General features: G+C 41.8%; 2 protein-coding genes across 5 annotated transcripts; one reads left to right on the top strand and one right to left on the bottom strand.

The window, feature by feature from the left end:
• Positions 1–35: 35 nt before the first annotated feature.
• Positions 36–8,997, top strand: rsph10b (radial spoke head 10 homolog B). The gene is made up of 18 exons (XM_033610505.2): positions 36–301; positions 415–490; positions 1,671–1,739; positions 1,913–2,086; positions 2,157–2,242; positions 2,322–2,442; positions 2,543–2,719; positions 2,879–2,981; positions 3,100–3,191; positions 4,022–4,211; positions 4,332–4,440; positions 5,114–5,193; positions 5,385–5,533; positions 7,282–7,386; positions 7,524–7,706; positions 7,864–7,923; positions 8,029–8,116; positions 8,206–8,997. Exons 1-18 carry the CDS (start codon positions 57–59, stop codon positions 8,448–8,450), a joined length of 2,352 nt encoding a protein of 783 aa, XP_033466396.2. The 5' UTR covers positions 36–56; the 3' UTR covers positions 8,451–8,997.
• Positions 8,998–9,033: 36 nt separating this feature from the next.
• Positions 9,034–16,249, bottom strand: dlgap5 (discs, large (Drosophila) homolog-associated protein 5). 4 transcript variants are annotated; one of them, XM_033610501.2, is made up of 19 exons: positions 16,124–16,249; positions 14,937–15,184; positions 14,655–14,842; positions 14,488–14,562; positions 14,336–14,375; positions 14,145–14,237; positions 13,916–14,014; positions 13,659–13,733; positions 13,525–13,562; positions 13,083–13,330; positions 12,761–12,934; positions 12,565–12,653; positions 12,289–12,449; positions 12,093–12,197; positions 11,740–11,983; positions 10,963–11,624; positions 10,683–10,845; positions 10,433–10,476; positions 9,034–10,294 (listed from the first exon to the last, which is right to left on the bottom strand). In XM_033610501.2, the coding sequence occupies exons 2-19, from the start codon at positions 15,172–15,174 to the stop codon at positions 10,187–10,189; spliced, it is 2,844 nt and encodes a 947-aa protein (XP_033466392.1). In that variant the 5' UTR covers positions 15,175–15,184; positions 16,124–16,249; the 3' UTR covers positions 9,034–10,186. The 4 variants fall into 4 exon arrangements, with proteins under 4 accessions (XP_033466392.1, XP_078019667.1, XP_033466390.2 ...); XM_078163541.1 differs by having other exon boundaries at positions 13,525–13,559; XM_033610499.2 differs by having other exon boundaries at positions 16,198–16,217.
• Positions 16,250–16,714: the final 465 nt, after the last annotated feature.

Here is a 16,714-nt window from a genome sequence, read left to right as displayed (position 1 = left end):
CACCGTTACCATGGAGAGAAGCCTTGCTCGCACGAGAGGTACATAAACGGCGCAAAATGGCACAAGGGAAGGAAAAGAAGAAAACGACGATAAAAAACGATCAACAGGAAAAGGAGAAGACGTGCGGTAATTCAGAGCTGCCTCATACAGCCGAGGAAGATGAAAAAATAAAGTCAGAGAGCTGCTCTGCTGGTTTAACAGTGAACCAACCTGACCTCCATGACCGTCCTGACAGTGATGAGCAGCCTGTAGAAGACGACATTTATGAACTTCCCACACTTTTTTGCTTAATTGTACAAAAGTAAGTCATTACTCAAAACATTTATTAAGCTTAATTATTTTTAATGCACTCATGAATTTGGGACCCGTGACCTGAGGCGCCATTTTGACAAAAGTTTGTGGTGTTATTGACAGATACGAAGGGGAAACATGTGAAAGCCGGTTTCATGGAGAAGGGGTTGCATGTTTTGAAGGAGGCCATGTGTACAAGGTATTATTACAAACAAGATACATTCTGAAACCACGCGGAAAGACAATATGTCTGATTTTACAATACAGTAAATGCACAACCTACTTGCATTGTAGAATATTAGCCTATTTAATTGCCCATTTACTTAAATTAAAATTGTGCCTTTAAACCAAATAAAATAAGTGTTTTGAAGTATATTTAAATTTATTTTAAACCACCACTAATATATTTCAGTGGGCTCAACAATAGTCTTTATTCAAATTATTTGAAACTGCATAAAATTGAAGGGTAGGATTGGGAAACGCCTCCCTCAAGAACATGGAGCAGTCTTCAAAAAGATCTAAAATTTATTGGCTTTATTGGATTGGCTGCTACCTTGGCCAGGTCTCTCTTATAAAAGAGATTTTCAATCTCAATGGGACTTCCTGGATAAATAAAGGTTAAAAAAAAAAAAGAACCAAGTCAATTAAATGTAAAATTAAGACACATTTGTGTATGAGTTTAGCATGTCAGTCAGTCAATTAAATCAATTTATTTGTCAGATAAAAACATAAGAAGGGAAATGCAAACCATCACTTGCATCAATTTATATATTCAAAAAAGTGTAATAATAATTAATATAAGAATATGGGGGGTGAATGGGGTCTTACACAGTCTTCATTCAGGATCCCTACATCCTGAGGGTTGATGCTCTTCCAGAACTTCTTGGTGTACCTTGTGTAACAGGTACTTTCTTCCCGATCATAGCAAGAAGAAAAGGCAGTTTTCCGTGTGGCTGGGATCCTTAATGATTTTCCTGGCCTTATTTTGGCAGCACCTGGTATAAACATCCTTTAGGCATTATATAGGCAGGGCCTATAGTGTGTTCAGCTGAACAAACCACTCCTTTGCAGGGCAGATGTGCAGGATGATGATGCATAAACCAACAGACTGTTGGTTAAAATAACTTCACAGAGTTGCTAATTGTGTTATAATTGCACAGAAGTGAAAATCTTTTAAAGGGGCATCTTACCCCATCTTCCCTTATTGCTAACCTATATATTTAAATGCAGTTGGTTGTCATGCTCCTGTGTAATACAATAACAGGAATACATTTTAACATGGCTTAAAATATATTCTCAACAGGAAATGTGTGTTTGACGCTCTAATTTCTATAAGGATAAATAAAACTATTTCATAATGTCTCTTTGTTTGTCTAAAGGGGATGTTTTCCAAGGGACTTATGGATGGATGTGGTATCCTCACACTGGCAGGTGGATTGAAATATGAGGTAGGCTACAATGATCACATACTATAACTGCAATGACCTTACATTTTACTGAGTGTTTTTGAAAGAAAGTACTTTACAGTAACCCAAGTGTACAAACTTGAGCAAGGTAAAATAATATGACAGGGGTAATAAATGTTCTAATGGAGTAATAAAGTGACTTTTTAATCCAACAGGGAGAATTTGTGTGCAACAAGCCCATGGGCCAGGGCGCCTACACCTGGCCGGACGGCAGCTCTTATAAGGGTGAAGTGTACAACGGTATACGACATGGGACTGGAACTTACAAATGTGCAAAAAATGGAGTGACATACACGGGGAAGTGGGATCAGGGCAAGAGGCACGGAAAGGTATGATCCACCAATTAAAATCAGATTCTTTTTTAAGATTTAATTTTGTAACTGGGTGTTTTTGTGTCAGGGTACGGTGTTTTATAACCAGGATAAGACCTCTTGGTATAAAGGAGACTGGGTGAAGAACAACAGAGAGGGATGGGGAGTGAGACGGTACGTATGGAGAACATCATCCTATCTGTAACCAGAGTTACATTTGAACTTCCCAAAGGTGACATCTGTTTCCCAACAGCTACCTGTCTGGTAACACTTACTCTGGTGAGTGGAAGAACAACCTGAGACATGGAGAGGGGACGATGAGGTGGCTTAAGCTGGGACAGCAGTATGTTGGGATGTGGCAGAACGGAGTCCAGGTATCAAAGCACACCACTGATTGCAAAATATCCATATTGCACTCCAGGACAATTGCTTTTTATCCTCCTTAAAACCTGTTTATGCTCTGCTCTCTGGCAGCATGGACGAGGCACACACACCTGGATCCTGAGGCGAGCAGACGGATCTCAGTATTCCCAGAGCAATCAGTACACAGGGGATTTTGTTCAGGGTCAGAGGCATGGGCAGGGAACCTTTTACTACGCTGGTGGTGCAATCTACGAACAAGAATGGAGGATGAATAAAAAACATGGGAAGGTTAATCACAGTATTGCCTCTCTTAGTGAAATACACATATCCCTAAATTCAGTTAATTCAGGGTGAAAAACCTGGCATCCATTTTAAAGTCAGTGCTCACCTGTAATACACACATGTATGTAATTCCAAGAATTCTAAAAATGATTGTATGGTTCATAGGGGAAATTCACTTTCGAGGATGGGCGTGTTTTTGAAGGAGAGTGTTTGGACCATCAGACAATGCACAACCTGAATGGGAAGAAAGATCCTATTCCTCCACCTGGTAAAATACCTATAGTACATGACCTCTGTTTAAAATGTTTGTCAAGGAGATAAATAACAGTGTCACAGTCTGAAATCACACACAGTACAATGGCTTACAATTTTGTATCTTATTACAGTTTCATCTATCTTGGGACCAGACATGACTTTGAACATTGAATGTCTTCTGGAGAAAATCCCAGAGAGAAAGCGCGACACGGAGCGTAAACAGGTCAGGTCCCACTTCACACTGCAACAATGTCAACATATGATGTTTACAGGGTTCCCGCAGATCCTTAAAAAGTCTTAAAAGGCACTGAATTCATTCATTTATAAAAACTCAGTTGTTATTGGTATGAAAATGTCTTAAATAAATCTTCCAAAGCATGGGAAGTAGGACTGTATGAATCATTTTTTCTGATGTAAAATCCAGATCAAGGTAGCAGAACCAACATTCAGCTATCTGTCACTGTACTCTGGACAACATGGAGAAGTGTATATTTAACAAAAAATAGCTATTTTACCAAGATTTCATGGCATGAGGGCGTCGGTGGCTTAGTGGTAGAGCAGGCGCCCCATGTACAAGGCTGTTGCCGCAGCGGCCCGGGTTCGAGTCCAGCCTGTGGCCCTTTGCTGCATGTCTCTCCCTCTCTCTCTCCCCCTTCACACTTCACTCTCCTGTCGATTAAAGGCAAAAAATATCTTAAATAAATAAAAAGATTTTATGGCTGAAACTGGCTTAAGGTAACTCATAGGAGGCTCAGTGTATTTATGCAGAAAGTTTCAGCGTGATGGCGGTGGAATTCCACTTGCAGTGAGACACAAAATCGCTTAAAAAAAAACAGCCACCAATCGACAGGTATTTCTTAGTTCTGTCATATGTTTTGTTACAATAAACACATGGACAAAATTGTCCTCAATCCCCCATAACTGATGCTGGTTCATGTTTTTTTAACTTTAGTTTTGGTTGTTGTAAAACTGACTTGTGTGACTTGCCTTAAGCTGTAGGAACCCTGTTTTATTTTCACCCCAGTTCCTGCCTCACACTGACTCGTGTAACAGGTGGAGTTTGTGGTGCTGAGGCAAGACAGAGAGCTCAGGTCCATCTATAGTTTCTACAGCAGACTTGGCCACACCCGCTCCCCTGATAACACCTTCCTGCTGTCCCGCCTGCAGCTGTGGCGCCTGCTCAAAGACTGTAACGTCCACCATCAGGGCATCACTCTGACACAGATAGATCATTTAATCAGAGGTGAGAAGAACTAGCACTTAGACTCTCTCACATACTTGATCCACCTCACATATACAGGACAGTGATTGGTTCATAATTAGAGTATTTTTGTACTTAATTTTTTTACTCTGTGTGTCTCAGAGGATGCGACAACAGCAGACATCCACTCTCCTTACACTCCCATGCTTCTGCGCCAGCTCCTCAGCTGTCTAGTGGTTGTGGCCTACCACATCTACCATAAGGACATGGTGTAAGGGATGACTTGAGTAATTTTGAGCTTTTAAGTATCCAAGAAAAGCAGTCTTTTAGCCATGCTTCTAGGGATGGCAATATTAGTCAGTCAGCTGGTCCATCACTTTGAGCCAGACTGAAATATCTTTACAACTAATGGATAGATTGCCATGACATGTTGTGGAGACATTCAAGGTCCCTAGAGGATAAATCCTAATGACTGTAATGATCCCCTGACTTTAACTATAGTGCTACAATTAAGTTATCTGTACACACAATCATCCGGTCAGAATTTTGACTTGTCTAGTAGTTTGTTTTATGACTGCCTGCAAAAAATCACATTCCTCATTAGCTTCAGCTGTACTTTGTAGTTGTATTAATTAGCAGATTAGCATGCTAACACACTAAACTAAGTTGGTGAACATGGTAAACATTATAGCTGCTTAACAGCAGCATGTTAGCATTGTAATTGTGAGCATAGCCTGGTGACTTTAGCATTTAGCCAAAAGCATAGGTGTTATTCAAGCTATAAATGAACACCAGTGATGTTAGAGTTTCAAAGTTTTCACTCAGAAAGCAACATGGGGACACAAAATAACAACCCCAGCAGGAATTACACAAGGACACAGTTTTGAGAAGAGATTACTGATCTGATTTTGACATAAGAAACATCACTTCTCCTCTTTTTGCAGGTCACAAAAAAACCTTCTGGCTGCCTGCTTTTCCAGACTGATGACAGACAACATCCTTCCTAATGCTAAGAATGTAAAAGGTGCGAACAATGTAATATTATAGGCTCTCACACACACACACACACACACACATTAGATGAAGGAAGAACTTGCAAACCTGCAAAGAAGAGTGAAGATGCGAAACACTTACATAAACTGATTGAACACCTTTGCTTAGCTCTGTATTATGCAGTAGTTGTCGTTCTCATTAACTACAGCTGTGTTGATCCAGGTTTCCTGTTCAGGCAGCCAGACTGTGCAGTGGTTACTGTGAGCTACTTAAAGAAGTGCTGGGAAGTCTATCAGGCTCACTGCAAAGCGAGTGGAGCTCCCAGAGATGACCAGACCATGACCTGCCGACACCTGCTGTGGATGTTCAAGGTGCAATAGACGGTAACACAAAGATTACCATGCACATAACTGCTTCTTATATTTATTTGACCAGTTTAACAAAAGAAATGAATGCAGTTTCTGTTCTGTTTTAGACGGCTGCTCAATTCTGAGTGCTAGATTGACCCATTCACGTTTTCGTGTCTGCCACTGTAGTTCTCCTATACGCTTGGCATAAGTGAGAAGTTTCAGTTCTGCAACTTCATTGCTTGATTCCGCTAACTCCTACACACTAGACTTTTAAATCAACATCATATGACAGGGCTCAACAATAAGGATTGCCCGATTGCCCAGGGCAAGTAAAACTCAAGGTCGGGCATGTAAACTCACTTGCCCGGTCGGGCAAGTTCCAAAAAATAGTAAAAGTTAATAACTAATTGATAAAATAAATGTATTTTAAAACGTGCTCCTTCGGCTCTGATGCAGCGGTCTCTCTGCCTGAAGTCACAGGCACAGCTGTGTAACAATGTCCTGCCCACAGCCCCCATTGATATTATTTTGCGCGACGAACGCTTCATATAATAACATAACAATATACTATTTATGGTGTTATGTCATCGTGTCATTTCTGTCTCTACATGGTCACACGTTAACAATTCTCCTCTGCTCTCTGTATCGCGCACGGCGGAGTTCACACACACACAGGTGAGCACGCTAGAGTGGCTCGGGCCGCATTTTCCTGACCAAACCTGACCCCGAGCCCGGTGCAGTTTGTCAGCTGACGAAGTTATTGTTATGGACACTGTGTAAATAAACATCAACAGACTGCTGTTACGCACAGACAAACACACTGCTCGCAGAGCAGCGCAGCACGGCACTCCTGCTGAGCTTGTGTTGCATTCAGGCGTTGTCACGTAAATAACAACTTCCAACACTTAAATAGGTCATGGCACAAAACAGCAGCATGTCAAGTGACTTTTTACTGTTATTATATTCAATACAATTGTATGTTCCTAAATCTTGAGACACCTCATATGTAAGCTAGACAGACATTTCACCTGCTCATACTGTGCACACATGTACTGTATGCACTTAGTCCTAAAGAGCCCTTCTGGTGCCAGTAGATACACAGAAACATCCCAGCAGGCTGTGCTTTGCAAGCATACAAAAAAGTTTCACGCATGTGAAAATTATTTTTCATGCGTGTGCTTCACCTCCGCTGCTACAACTCCATCCTAGGGGAAACACTGCTGTGTGCGTTTTGTGCAATAGGTGGATGTGGTAGTCTACTGGTAGAGTAGAGAGAGAGCTAAGTAGCGTTGAAGTAGAGTAGAGCAGGGCAGAGAGATGGAAGCAAAATATATTAAACCCGGTGTTAATACAGCAGAACTGGAGAGAGGGGTGAAAAATAAATAGAGGTGGGCATGGCTCAAGTAGGGCGCAAAATTATAGACGGAGAACGATTGACAAATTTTTCACTTTAAGCCCTGACACTGTCATATTTGTGTAGGAATTAAGCTACAATACATGACATATGTTGTTTTAATTAATAAATACAGTGTGAATAAAGATTGCATAACATGAAAATAACTGCAGTCTTTGTTAATTGATAGCCGCTTAAATTAAACAATTTTTATAGGGCAAGTAAAAACTGACTTCGGGCAAGTAGATCTCTGACCAACTTGCCCAACCGGGCAAGTGAAAAAAAAAAACTTAGCGTTGAACCCTGTATGATTGGAAAAACAAACCAGCGTTCAGTACATTTATTCATTTGGATATTTTATTGTAACTCCGGTCAGGATCTCCATCTGCTGGACAGCAACCTGACCACAGCGAGACTGTTGCAGATCATCACAGCAGAGAGCCATGACCCCAGCAATCTGTCTGCCTGTCTGGATCTGGAGGTAGAGTGTGTACACCAGTTGACTCTTTCATTATATTTTTGTGCCCATTTACAGATAAGCATTCATCTCACTGTTTTGTGTGCACTCCTTCCCCCCTATGTATCACTTGTGTTGTTGTCCCACTCCTCCTGCTTCAGATTACATTCCTGGAGTTTTTTGAGGTGCTTCTGGGCTCTGCTGAGGTGAAGTGTCAGCAGGTTTCTGAACACCTGGAGGAAAGCAAGCTGCCCTCCAGTCCTGAGGCTGAGGCCAGGAGGAATCAACCTGAGGTGGAATCCAGCGAGAACATGTTGCAGACAGCAAACAGCTCCACTCAGTCGGTCAGTTCCTTTCTCTAGCCCCCCATGGCCTCTGCACCCCGTACCCACTCTATGTACAGTGTAGTTGTTCCAGCACACTGTAAAACTATGCAGGAAAGCTGGGAATTCTGCACAAGAAAACTAAACACGAGGGCTTTTTTCATTTTTCTCTGTCCAGGTGGCAGCTTCACTGAGCTCCACCATCACTCCTGAAATCTCCAACCTCAAGTCAGTGGAGGTTAGTTGAAACATGCAAACTCTCATACAAAAAAAAGAAAAAGAAGTATTGATATCAGTGTTGTTACACCCCATCTGTTCATGTTTATATTTGCTCTCATCATAGACAAGTGATTCAGCAGAATTATCCACTGCCCAAGAAGTGAAGAGTCAACAACATGTGAATGAAATCAGTGAGAAACCTCAGTCTGCAGGTATATTTTGTTCCTCTATATTTTCTGGCTCTTTCAAATAATGTATTGTTTGGTCTAATGCATATTATAATAAGTCATATTTTCTCTAGAGCACACAAGAGGGCAGAGAGGTGAAGGAAAACATGTGCACACCAATAGACTGGAGACCAAAGACTGTGAAGTGGAGCTCTGGAAAAAAAACATCCATCAATTCTTCAACCACTTTTTCTTCCCAGCTTTTGAACATAACCAGTTAGTGTCTAATAACATGAAGGAGGAGAAGCTCCGCCAGGAGGCCCAGAGACATTGCTCTGGCCAAGGCCCAGCAAAGAGCCAGGTAGAACACCTCTGCTGAACTACAAGTTAAGGGAATTAGTTATTTGACTGTAATATGCAGTCAATGCATTAGTTTATACTGTATGTACTGTATCATTTCTCCTAAGATTTAACAAGTGATTTTGCTCCCACCAAAGGACAAACTTCATGGACTAAATCTGAGATTTCCTTACTGTGTACATTGTTGGTTGACAAGTGTAGAAACAGTCTGAAGTGAAACAGCCCATGTTTGAGTCTATTGTGGAGGCTGAATATGAGTTTGACAGACAAGTTTCATGAGTTATTTGTTATCCAAAGAAAAATCACTTTTCTGTATTTGACATGTCACCAATATACATTTACTTTGACTGAACTAAATAGAATGCAGCATTACAGGCTTAATCAGTGTGTCTGCAGGTGTCAGACCTTTAAAATAGGGCTGGGTGATATGGAGAAAATGAAATGTCACAATATTTTTGGCCAAATATCTCAATTTTGACGCTGCAGAGTTGACTACTGGTGATTTCATAAAATAGCTATACAATGAGATTTTTGATAATCATCAGTAATGTGGATATAATGACTAAGTGGGTAAAGACAAAAATAAAAGAACAGGTGACAAGTTCAGAAAATGATATCACTTTACTGTAATGCAGCCTTTACAACCAGGAAAATACAACACTTGCAATATTACAATATCCAGAACTGATGTAACACCCAGCCCTACTTTTAAAGATAATTTTTAACCACATTTAAGAATGATATTAGACATATGATTTTCTAATTGAAGTGTTGCAGGTTAGTATAAAGCCAAGTAGTATACATGTGTTCCAGTGCAGAGGTAGGTTTCATTTAAGAATATGGTTATGGGAGTGAGCTAGCTTAATCTATATTTTGACAACAGGTTAAGTGCAAATGTAAAGTAAAAGGACAGTTTTAGGTTCAGCAGTAGATTTAAAGATATAGAATACCAGAAATGTGTACCATCGTGCAGAAGAGCTTGACTCATTTTGACAAAAAGAAAGTAAAAGATCAATAAATGACAAGATAAAATGTTTGTTGCAATTTAGACATCACAAATTCAAATTTGAGACTATTTAATGACTTTTAAGTCCTAATATTAATAAAATTGTATTCAAGACATTTTAAGGATCTGCTGACACCCTGTTAATATTTCAATTTATGTTACAATAAAAATTTGTATTGAGAAATTGAGGACAGTTCTCATGCATAAACAGCCACCAGATGGCGCCTTATCACCTGTCCTGCCTGCAGTTTCCATTCCAGTATTAGCTCTGCCTCTTGGATGTGGACCCCACCAAGTCCCAAATCATCACTATTGTGCCACCAACATGTGTAGTCTTCATGGCTGTACTGTATTATTGTGTTACAGGGAGAGGGGGCATTTGGAGCTTTGATGAATGACAGAAGTCTCAGAAGAGAAATGAGAAACCTGACGAATGTAGGATGAAGCACACTATCCTGTATTTGAACTTTCCACAATCTTAAAACAAACAGAATGAATAGAGCCTTTAAATATGGTGAGTAATAAAAGCATCGAGTGAACTGCTGACTTCTGTTTGGATGTAAATGAAGAGTAACGGTCATTTTCTTGTTGTAGCCTGAACTTTAATTATAAGACAAAACTATTTTCTAGTGATGTAAAAATAAAACACACTCACTCAGATACTTTTTTTTTTCAAAGACAGTAAAAAGAGTAATCAGTATGTCAAAATAAAAGATTTAACAGCAGGTAACAGAACTCTTTGCTACACATTAGAGGGGAGGGGTGAAGACCATAAGGTCACTTGGACAGATGGACTGGCGTATCCGGTCCTTCAGGTCCGGGGTAAAGAGAAGCATGTCAGACTCGACTGTCTGGGCCTAAAAAATGCACAAACATAAATACAGTTAGAATATTCAGCAATAAGAACACTGCAATGAAGAAAAAAAAAACTACCATTGGATTTAAAAATCTATATTTAGAAAGACAGAAAGTTTTAAAAAAGGAAAATCTTTGACCTGTGGTGACTGAAGAGTGAACACCGAAGACACCGCTGGATGTGCTGTGGTAACAGTGAGAAGCGAGCATGACAGTGAGTGAAGATGCACAATGTGTAACAGCTTAAAATAAACCTCTGTAAGAACAAAGCTCAGTGCATGAAAAAAGCAGTTAGTACCACCCAAATTTCTTAAAAATGAATCCTAAATTTTTCTCACATCAAACTAGTGTGTGTGTGTGCATGCACAGTGCTATAAGCATCAATCATACCTGGTTCCTGCTGAGTAAGCAAGTACTCTGACTGACTTCTGGGACTCTCCATTTCTATATCTGCTGCCATGGGGGACAGCTCTACGGCAACCGTGGCCCGAGGTGACAAGCTGCATCTCTGTGAAGGCTGGAGGTAACGCTCAAAGTCCAACCCAGGAATTTCCTGATAATACAAGAGAATAACTTGTTAGTTGTAAAGTTTTCTGGCCGGACTAAGATTTTTTAAACAAAAAAAAAAAATAAAGGAAAAAAAAAAAAGGAGGACTGAAAATGCCCCTACCTCAACAACTGAGCTGTCTGGAGTATAACACACAGATGGCTGGGCTTGCACAGCAGGAGAGGGGGCAATGGGAGGCTGGCAGGGAGTCACACAGGGTGACAACATGAAACTCAGAGATGCTGAGGGCTCTGGGGCCTGGGAGACTGCTGGAGGTGATTTGCATGGAGAGAGGGAAAGCCGTGGAGAGACAGGGAGGTCAACATCGACACCTTCAGAGGGTTCATCTTGCTCCTCGACCACAGAAATGGACGGAAGTGAATGTACAGGTATGGGTGTGCTCAATGCAGGAACGGAAGCAGTGTTTTCCTGTGTTGAGACTGTTTCTGGCTGCTGAGCAGGGCTTCCTTCAGGCTGGGTGCCATCTGACAGCACTTCTCTGACAGGTGAGAAACAAAGGGAGACATTTGCAGTGTCCTTTCTGGTGTGGGATGACTGAGGGGTGCCGCACTGAGACTTTGGTGCTTGTGCTGGGGTTTGGCTGAGGGTAAGACGGGAGTGGGCGGGAGTGTGGACGGGCTGAGCAGGAGAGGAGATGGTGTGAACGGGGGTTTGTGCCAGTGCGAGGGATCGCCGAGTGACTCTTCTTGGTGAGAGGTAGTTGGAGGAGGGAGAGGCCTGAGGCAGCATGGCAGCGCTCAAACGGCTGGATCGCCTCAATGAACCTACAGAAACAACATAACGACACAGTTATTAGTCCAGCAACACAACACACACACACAAACATGGACACATGACATGAAAAGCAAGGCCTCTGTCGAGTAGTTACTTGTCTCCCACCTGATGGTTTGGCTGGGCTCTCCACTTGAAAGAAACCTCCATCAAAGACCACTGCATCGGCCTGTTGGGGCTCTGCTTGGGGTTGTGGTTCCTGAGGGTTCAGACTGGGTTTGTCCTCATCGTTCCCAGCATCCTTTGTCTCTTTCTCTGCCTGCTGTTTGGCTTTCATGGCTGCTTTCACAGCAGCCAGGCGAGACTTGGCTGCTGCTTTGGTTCCTGTTGGCTTAGCAGGTGCAGGTGCTTTCTGTCAAAAGTACAAGGAGAGGCATGACACATTTTGCCCCTTAACACACCCATTTTAAAATGTATGTGTGTTTATATAGTAAAATATTCAGAATGCAAAGAGTCTTCACCTTCACTACTTTCCGCTGTCGTGTTGGTGGTGGCTTGTGCTCCTCCACCCAGCCTCGGCTCTCTGCCTCTTTGAGAGCATCAAACTTCTTGTTGACGTCCTCTACCTGAACCATTGCGCAAGTACAAAACAGATAGTTATATTTCTCCTTATGGTGTCTGAAACAATTTTTGTGCCCTCTCTTGTGAGGCACTCACCTGATAATACACCATGTCCCAGAAACCCTGCAGGTCAGTGCAGGTGGTGATCTTCTCCCCTCGGCCCAGCTCACAGTCGTCCACCAGACCGCTGAACTGTTTGAAGCGCTCCTTCATCAACAGCCTGGCTTGGCCGACTGCTGTGCGCATACTGTCTCTCACTGAACAGACAGGAGCAAGAACGACACTGAATTACAACTGCTCAGTTTTGAAACAATGTCATTTTTCCAATTAGAACACCACCAAATATAGTCACATGTTCAGTATGATACTCACTCTCTTCTGGGATGGACTCATCCCCCACTTTAGACTCCCAGAGGACAGACAGTGCCGTCAGTCTGTCTGTCTCATTGGCAATTTCTGACCTGGATAATATACAAAAGAAGAAATGATTGTAAAACGTCTCAATCAACTAAAAATGATTGGAAACGCTGAAGAATAGATTACTAGAAAGGTAAATAGGGTATGCCACCTGAAGTATGGTACATCATGCTTTGATTCCAGGGGGCTGCCTGGAGTCAGCGGGGCCATTGTGGGAGATGTATGAGGAGGAGAGCGGCGAGGAGATTTAGGTGGGGAGGGTTCGCTTAGCTCATCCTTAGGCTCAAAGTTGAGAGCAGGGACCTCTGGAAGAGTGAAGCTGGGGCTAGAAAGGAGGAGTAACAACACAGCTTTGAGATAGGAAGCAACTCCAATTTTTAGTTTTACAAACATTCTTACATGCAGCAATATAAAAATTTTAAAGTTTACAACAACAACAACAACAACAACAACAAAAAAACATCTATAAGGACCTTGGTGTAAGGAAGGCGTCTGCTGAGCGAGGAGTGAGAGGATCGAACTTGAAGGACGACAAGCCAGTGGGAGCCTGGAATACAAAACCCGCTGGAGCAAAAGAAGATGCAGAGGATGGGGCTTCAACAGGATTCGCAGCAGGGACAGAGTCAGCCGGAGTTTGGTCCACTACCATATCTTCCTCCTCAGAACAGGGTGCCGGGCTGGGGGGATGAGGTTTATCCTCTGGCTCCTGCATCTCAGGCTCCTTCAGGTAGACAAGGAAGGAAACAGCAAACTAATTAATTGACAGGTTACTGGTTATACTTGGGGGGCAACTAACGATTATTTTCTTGATTAATCAATTGATTTGATTACTGAAACCGATAAAATCAATAATCAAATTAGTTGGTGATTCATTTAACTAATTGATTAATGTGTAAAACTCACAGAAATACTCACCTTGGGCACAGCAGGCTTGACAGTGTTGTCAACAGCTGCTGCATATTAAAGGAGAGATACACAAAATAAGTTAAAACAATTGTTCAGGTGGGAAAAGTGGAACTATTCAGCTTTTAACCAACACTGAATGATACCTTTGCAGTTCCCATCTCTGTCAGAAGAGGGGGCCACATGGTTGACAAACACTCTGCTCCTTGTGGTTCTTACATCTGAGGGTGAGGAGAGGCATTTAAGAATATTAAGAGCAGTAACATAGAATAATAGCACCTCTCTCTGTTTGCTTTGATGGTCGCAGCTTCTGTGCTTTTCCAGTTTTTAACTCAAAGAACAAAAAATGAATAAATAAATACTTAAACGATAGCCTTGGCAACAGTGTAGCTGTAGTGTGTACCTGCAGATTTGCCCTTAGGTTTGTCTTTCACCGCAGGCGCTGCTGTAACAGGAGGCCTGTTGGCTGATCTGGTCGGCAAAGCTCGTGCAACAGGCTCCACTATGGTAGGATGGCATGACACAGAGACACAGATTGAGATGCAAATAAGGAAACACAATAGGTTGAAATCAACACGATAGCCGGTCTCAAGGTCTAGTTATGTGTAAGGATTTTTCTTCTTATTACAAACCTGCACAAACTTTGGTCTTGGCTGGTGCAGGTACAGGTGCAGGCTTGACAAGAGCGGCCCGGCTCCTGGTTGACCTCTCCGCAGCAGGTTGAGCTATGGGAGGAGTGAGAAGTCAGATCTAAAAATACACCAGGTTGCAGAGGACAGTATGCTTCATTTAAAATAAAAAAGGGACAGTCCAAATTATTTACCTTTCTTTGCCACAGTATTTGGATCCTGCATTTTCAGAGGCTGTAGAAAATGTGGCAAAAGAAAAGCAATGCAACAAAGTGCATATTAGATTTCAGTTTTGTGGAAGTTAATATGGGAACACAGGAGACAGGTATGTTAGAGGAAGTCATACCCTCTGCACTGGCTGCTGCTGTTTCATTGAACGAGTCACTCTGGCACTCTGGGATGGAGCTGTGTTCACTTTTTTCTGAAAGACAAGCATATATAACATGTTGTTAATGTCATAATTATTCACAGTAGATAGTGTAAACTGGTCTACTGAAGAGTCCTCTCTCTCACCTCTTTAGCTCTTGTTGAGGCAGCTGGGACTGCGGGCAGAGAGGCAATGATAAGGGTGTCCTTTGGATGATACATGCCAGTCTTAAATACCCCTTTACGCTCCTTTTCTCTCTTTTCCTTCTCCTTCTCAAGAGCCTTACGCTCCTTCCAGCGCTCAAGCTGTTTCATCCTCTCTTCCCCAGCTATGTCTGTGAAGAAAATGGAGGGTTATTGCTGTGGGTGCCTCCCTGTGAACACATTATTAGGCTCAAGCTGTAACTGTGAGAGGAAATGAAGCCATACTTGTAGCAGATTTTCCCTTGTTCACTGTCTTCTCCTGAATGGTTGACATGTTGGCCACTGCAATGGAGGCATCCAGGCAGGACATTTCCAGCTCTGGGAGCTTGTCCAGCTGCCTGCGCGTGTTAACAGCGCGATCTCGGTTCTCTTTCTGGGACTGGGATCTCCTGCGGGACATTTTGACCCTCAGCATTGACACGCTGGTGTCCCGCTGGCGCAAGTGGGCAAATCGAGAATCCATGTTCAGGTATCTGGATTAAAGAGGAAGAGGAACAGAGTATGATGTATTACAGGGGCGTGACAGTTGTTACAGGTTAATGAGGTGCATCATATTGGATGTGCTATTAGTCATGTTACCTGGCACAAAAATGAAAAACTACAAGTACAAGCAGTTTGAAATTGAGGTTATAACAGTGATCAGGGTCTACTAATCAGAAACTGGAGTTGTAATAGCAAACATATTGACATCCGTTTTTTGCTGTGATCAGCTATAATAACCCAACTAGTATCTGGTGACTGTGGGTAATAAAAAACAAAAGGCTTTGACTTTCTACTCCTGATATTGTATTTAATTTTCTTAATTAAGTGTATAGTTAACACACATCATAACCATCAGGATGTAACCTGAAACGAGCACGCCCCTCTCACAGAACAACGTGAGGCACAAACATTCAAATATCCTAGCACTCACCAAGGTTATATCAACCAAACTTGGTCAAAGGACACACATAAGTATGGCGAAAATGTACAAGAACGCGAGTGACCACAAGTTGTAACCTTGTGTGTGTATAAAGTCACACTGAACAATGTACACAACGTAACGTTACTAAGTTCAAAGCAGTGGTTGAGCTAGCTTCTTTATCAAAGCCCATAACGTTACTTAACTTCGACAACGGACAGTGACTAAGTTAGCTAACGTTAACATTAACCGCCAAAGCTAGCTCTCATTAAAAATAAAGTCCGTAAAAACTGCTATAACTTTAGTGCAAAATATAACGTCAACAAGTTTGCTACTAAAATTAGCTCAAGAGCTTCAACTAAGGTTAGCTAGTTGAGCTCACTAACGTTACCGCAGTGTTCGGTCATGAAGCAAGAGGAAGCTTTAAATTAAGCTAGCTGTTCGGTTAGCAGCCAAAAATTTAAACTAGCTATTTGGATAACATAAAATTATTATTACACGTTTATCTTACCTTGCTCTTTTTTTAAAAAAAAAAACGCGTATAAAAACAAACTTGCTCGTCTGGCCGTCCAGTAAAATACTTACTGCGCAACGGACAGCCTGAAAAACACAACAATCATGGCGGGGGACTGTTTGAAATTCTAACAAGGTGACGCTGATTGGCTGGAAATCAGACGAAAGGGTGAGCGCTGATTGGTTCTTTTTCTTCTTCTTCAGATTGTTTCTGTGGTAACAACTGCAGCATGTGCTGCCGCCTATTGGTCTGAAATGTAAACCGCAACAAAAATACAACACAAATGAAATATCAGTCTGTTTGGGCTGTAATTTACTCAGTTTTGGCAAAAGGGAAGGCAAACTAACAAATGGAATAATAAGGGTGGTGATGCTATTTATATACAGTTTAAAACTCATTGGCCTGTGGTACCAGAGGTTATTTTTGCTCTTTAATGTTACATAATTGATTAAAGATCATCATGACCACACAAAATATTAGACTAGTGCTTGACTGGGCTCCCACAAAATTATTCAGTCAAGACCTCGAGACAGCAGATATCCATGATCCATTTCTATGACATCTGAGGTTTATCATCAAATTAGTTCT

This window comes from Epinephelus lanceolatus, chromosome 21 (assembly GCF_041903045.1).
Source record: "Epinephelus lanceolatus isolate andai-2023 chromosome 21, ASM4190304v1, whole genome shotgun sequence".
Taxonomy (NCBI): Eukaryota; Metazoa; Chordata; class Actinopteri; order Perciformes; family Serranidae; genus Epinephelus; species Epinephelus lanceolatus.
This window is presented reverse-complemented; position numbering and strand designations above follow the sequence as displayed.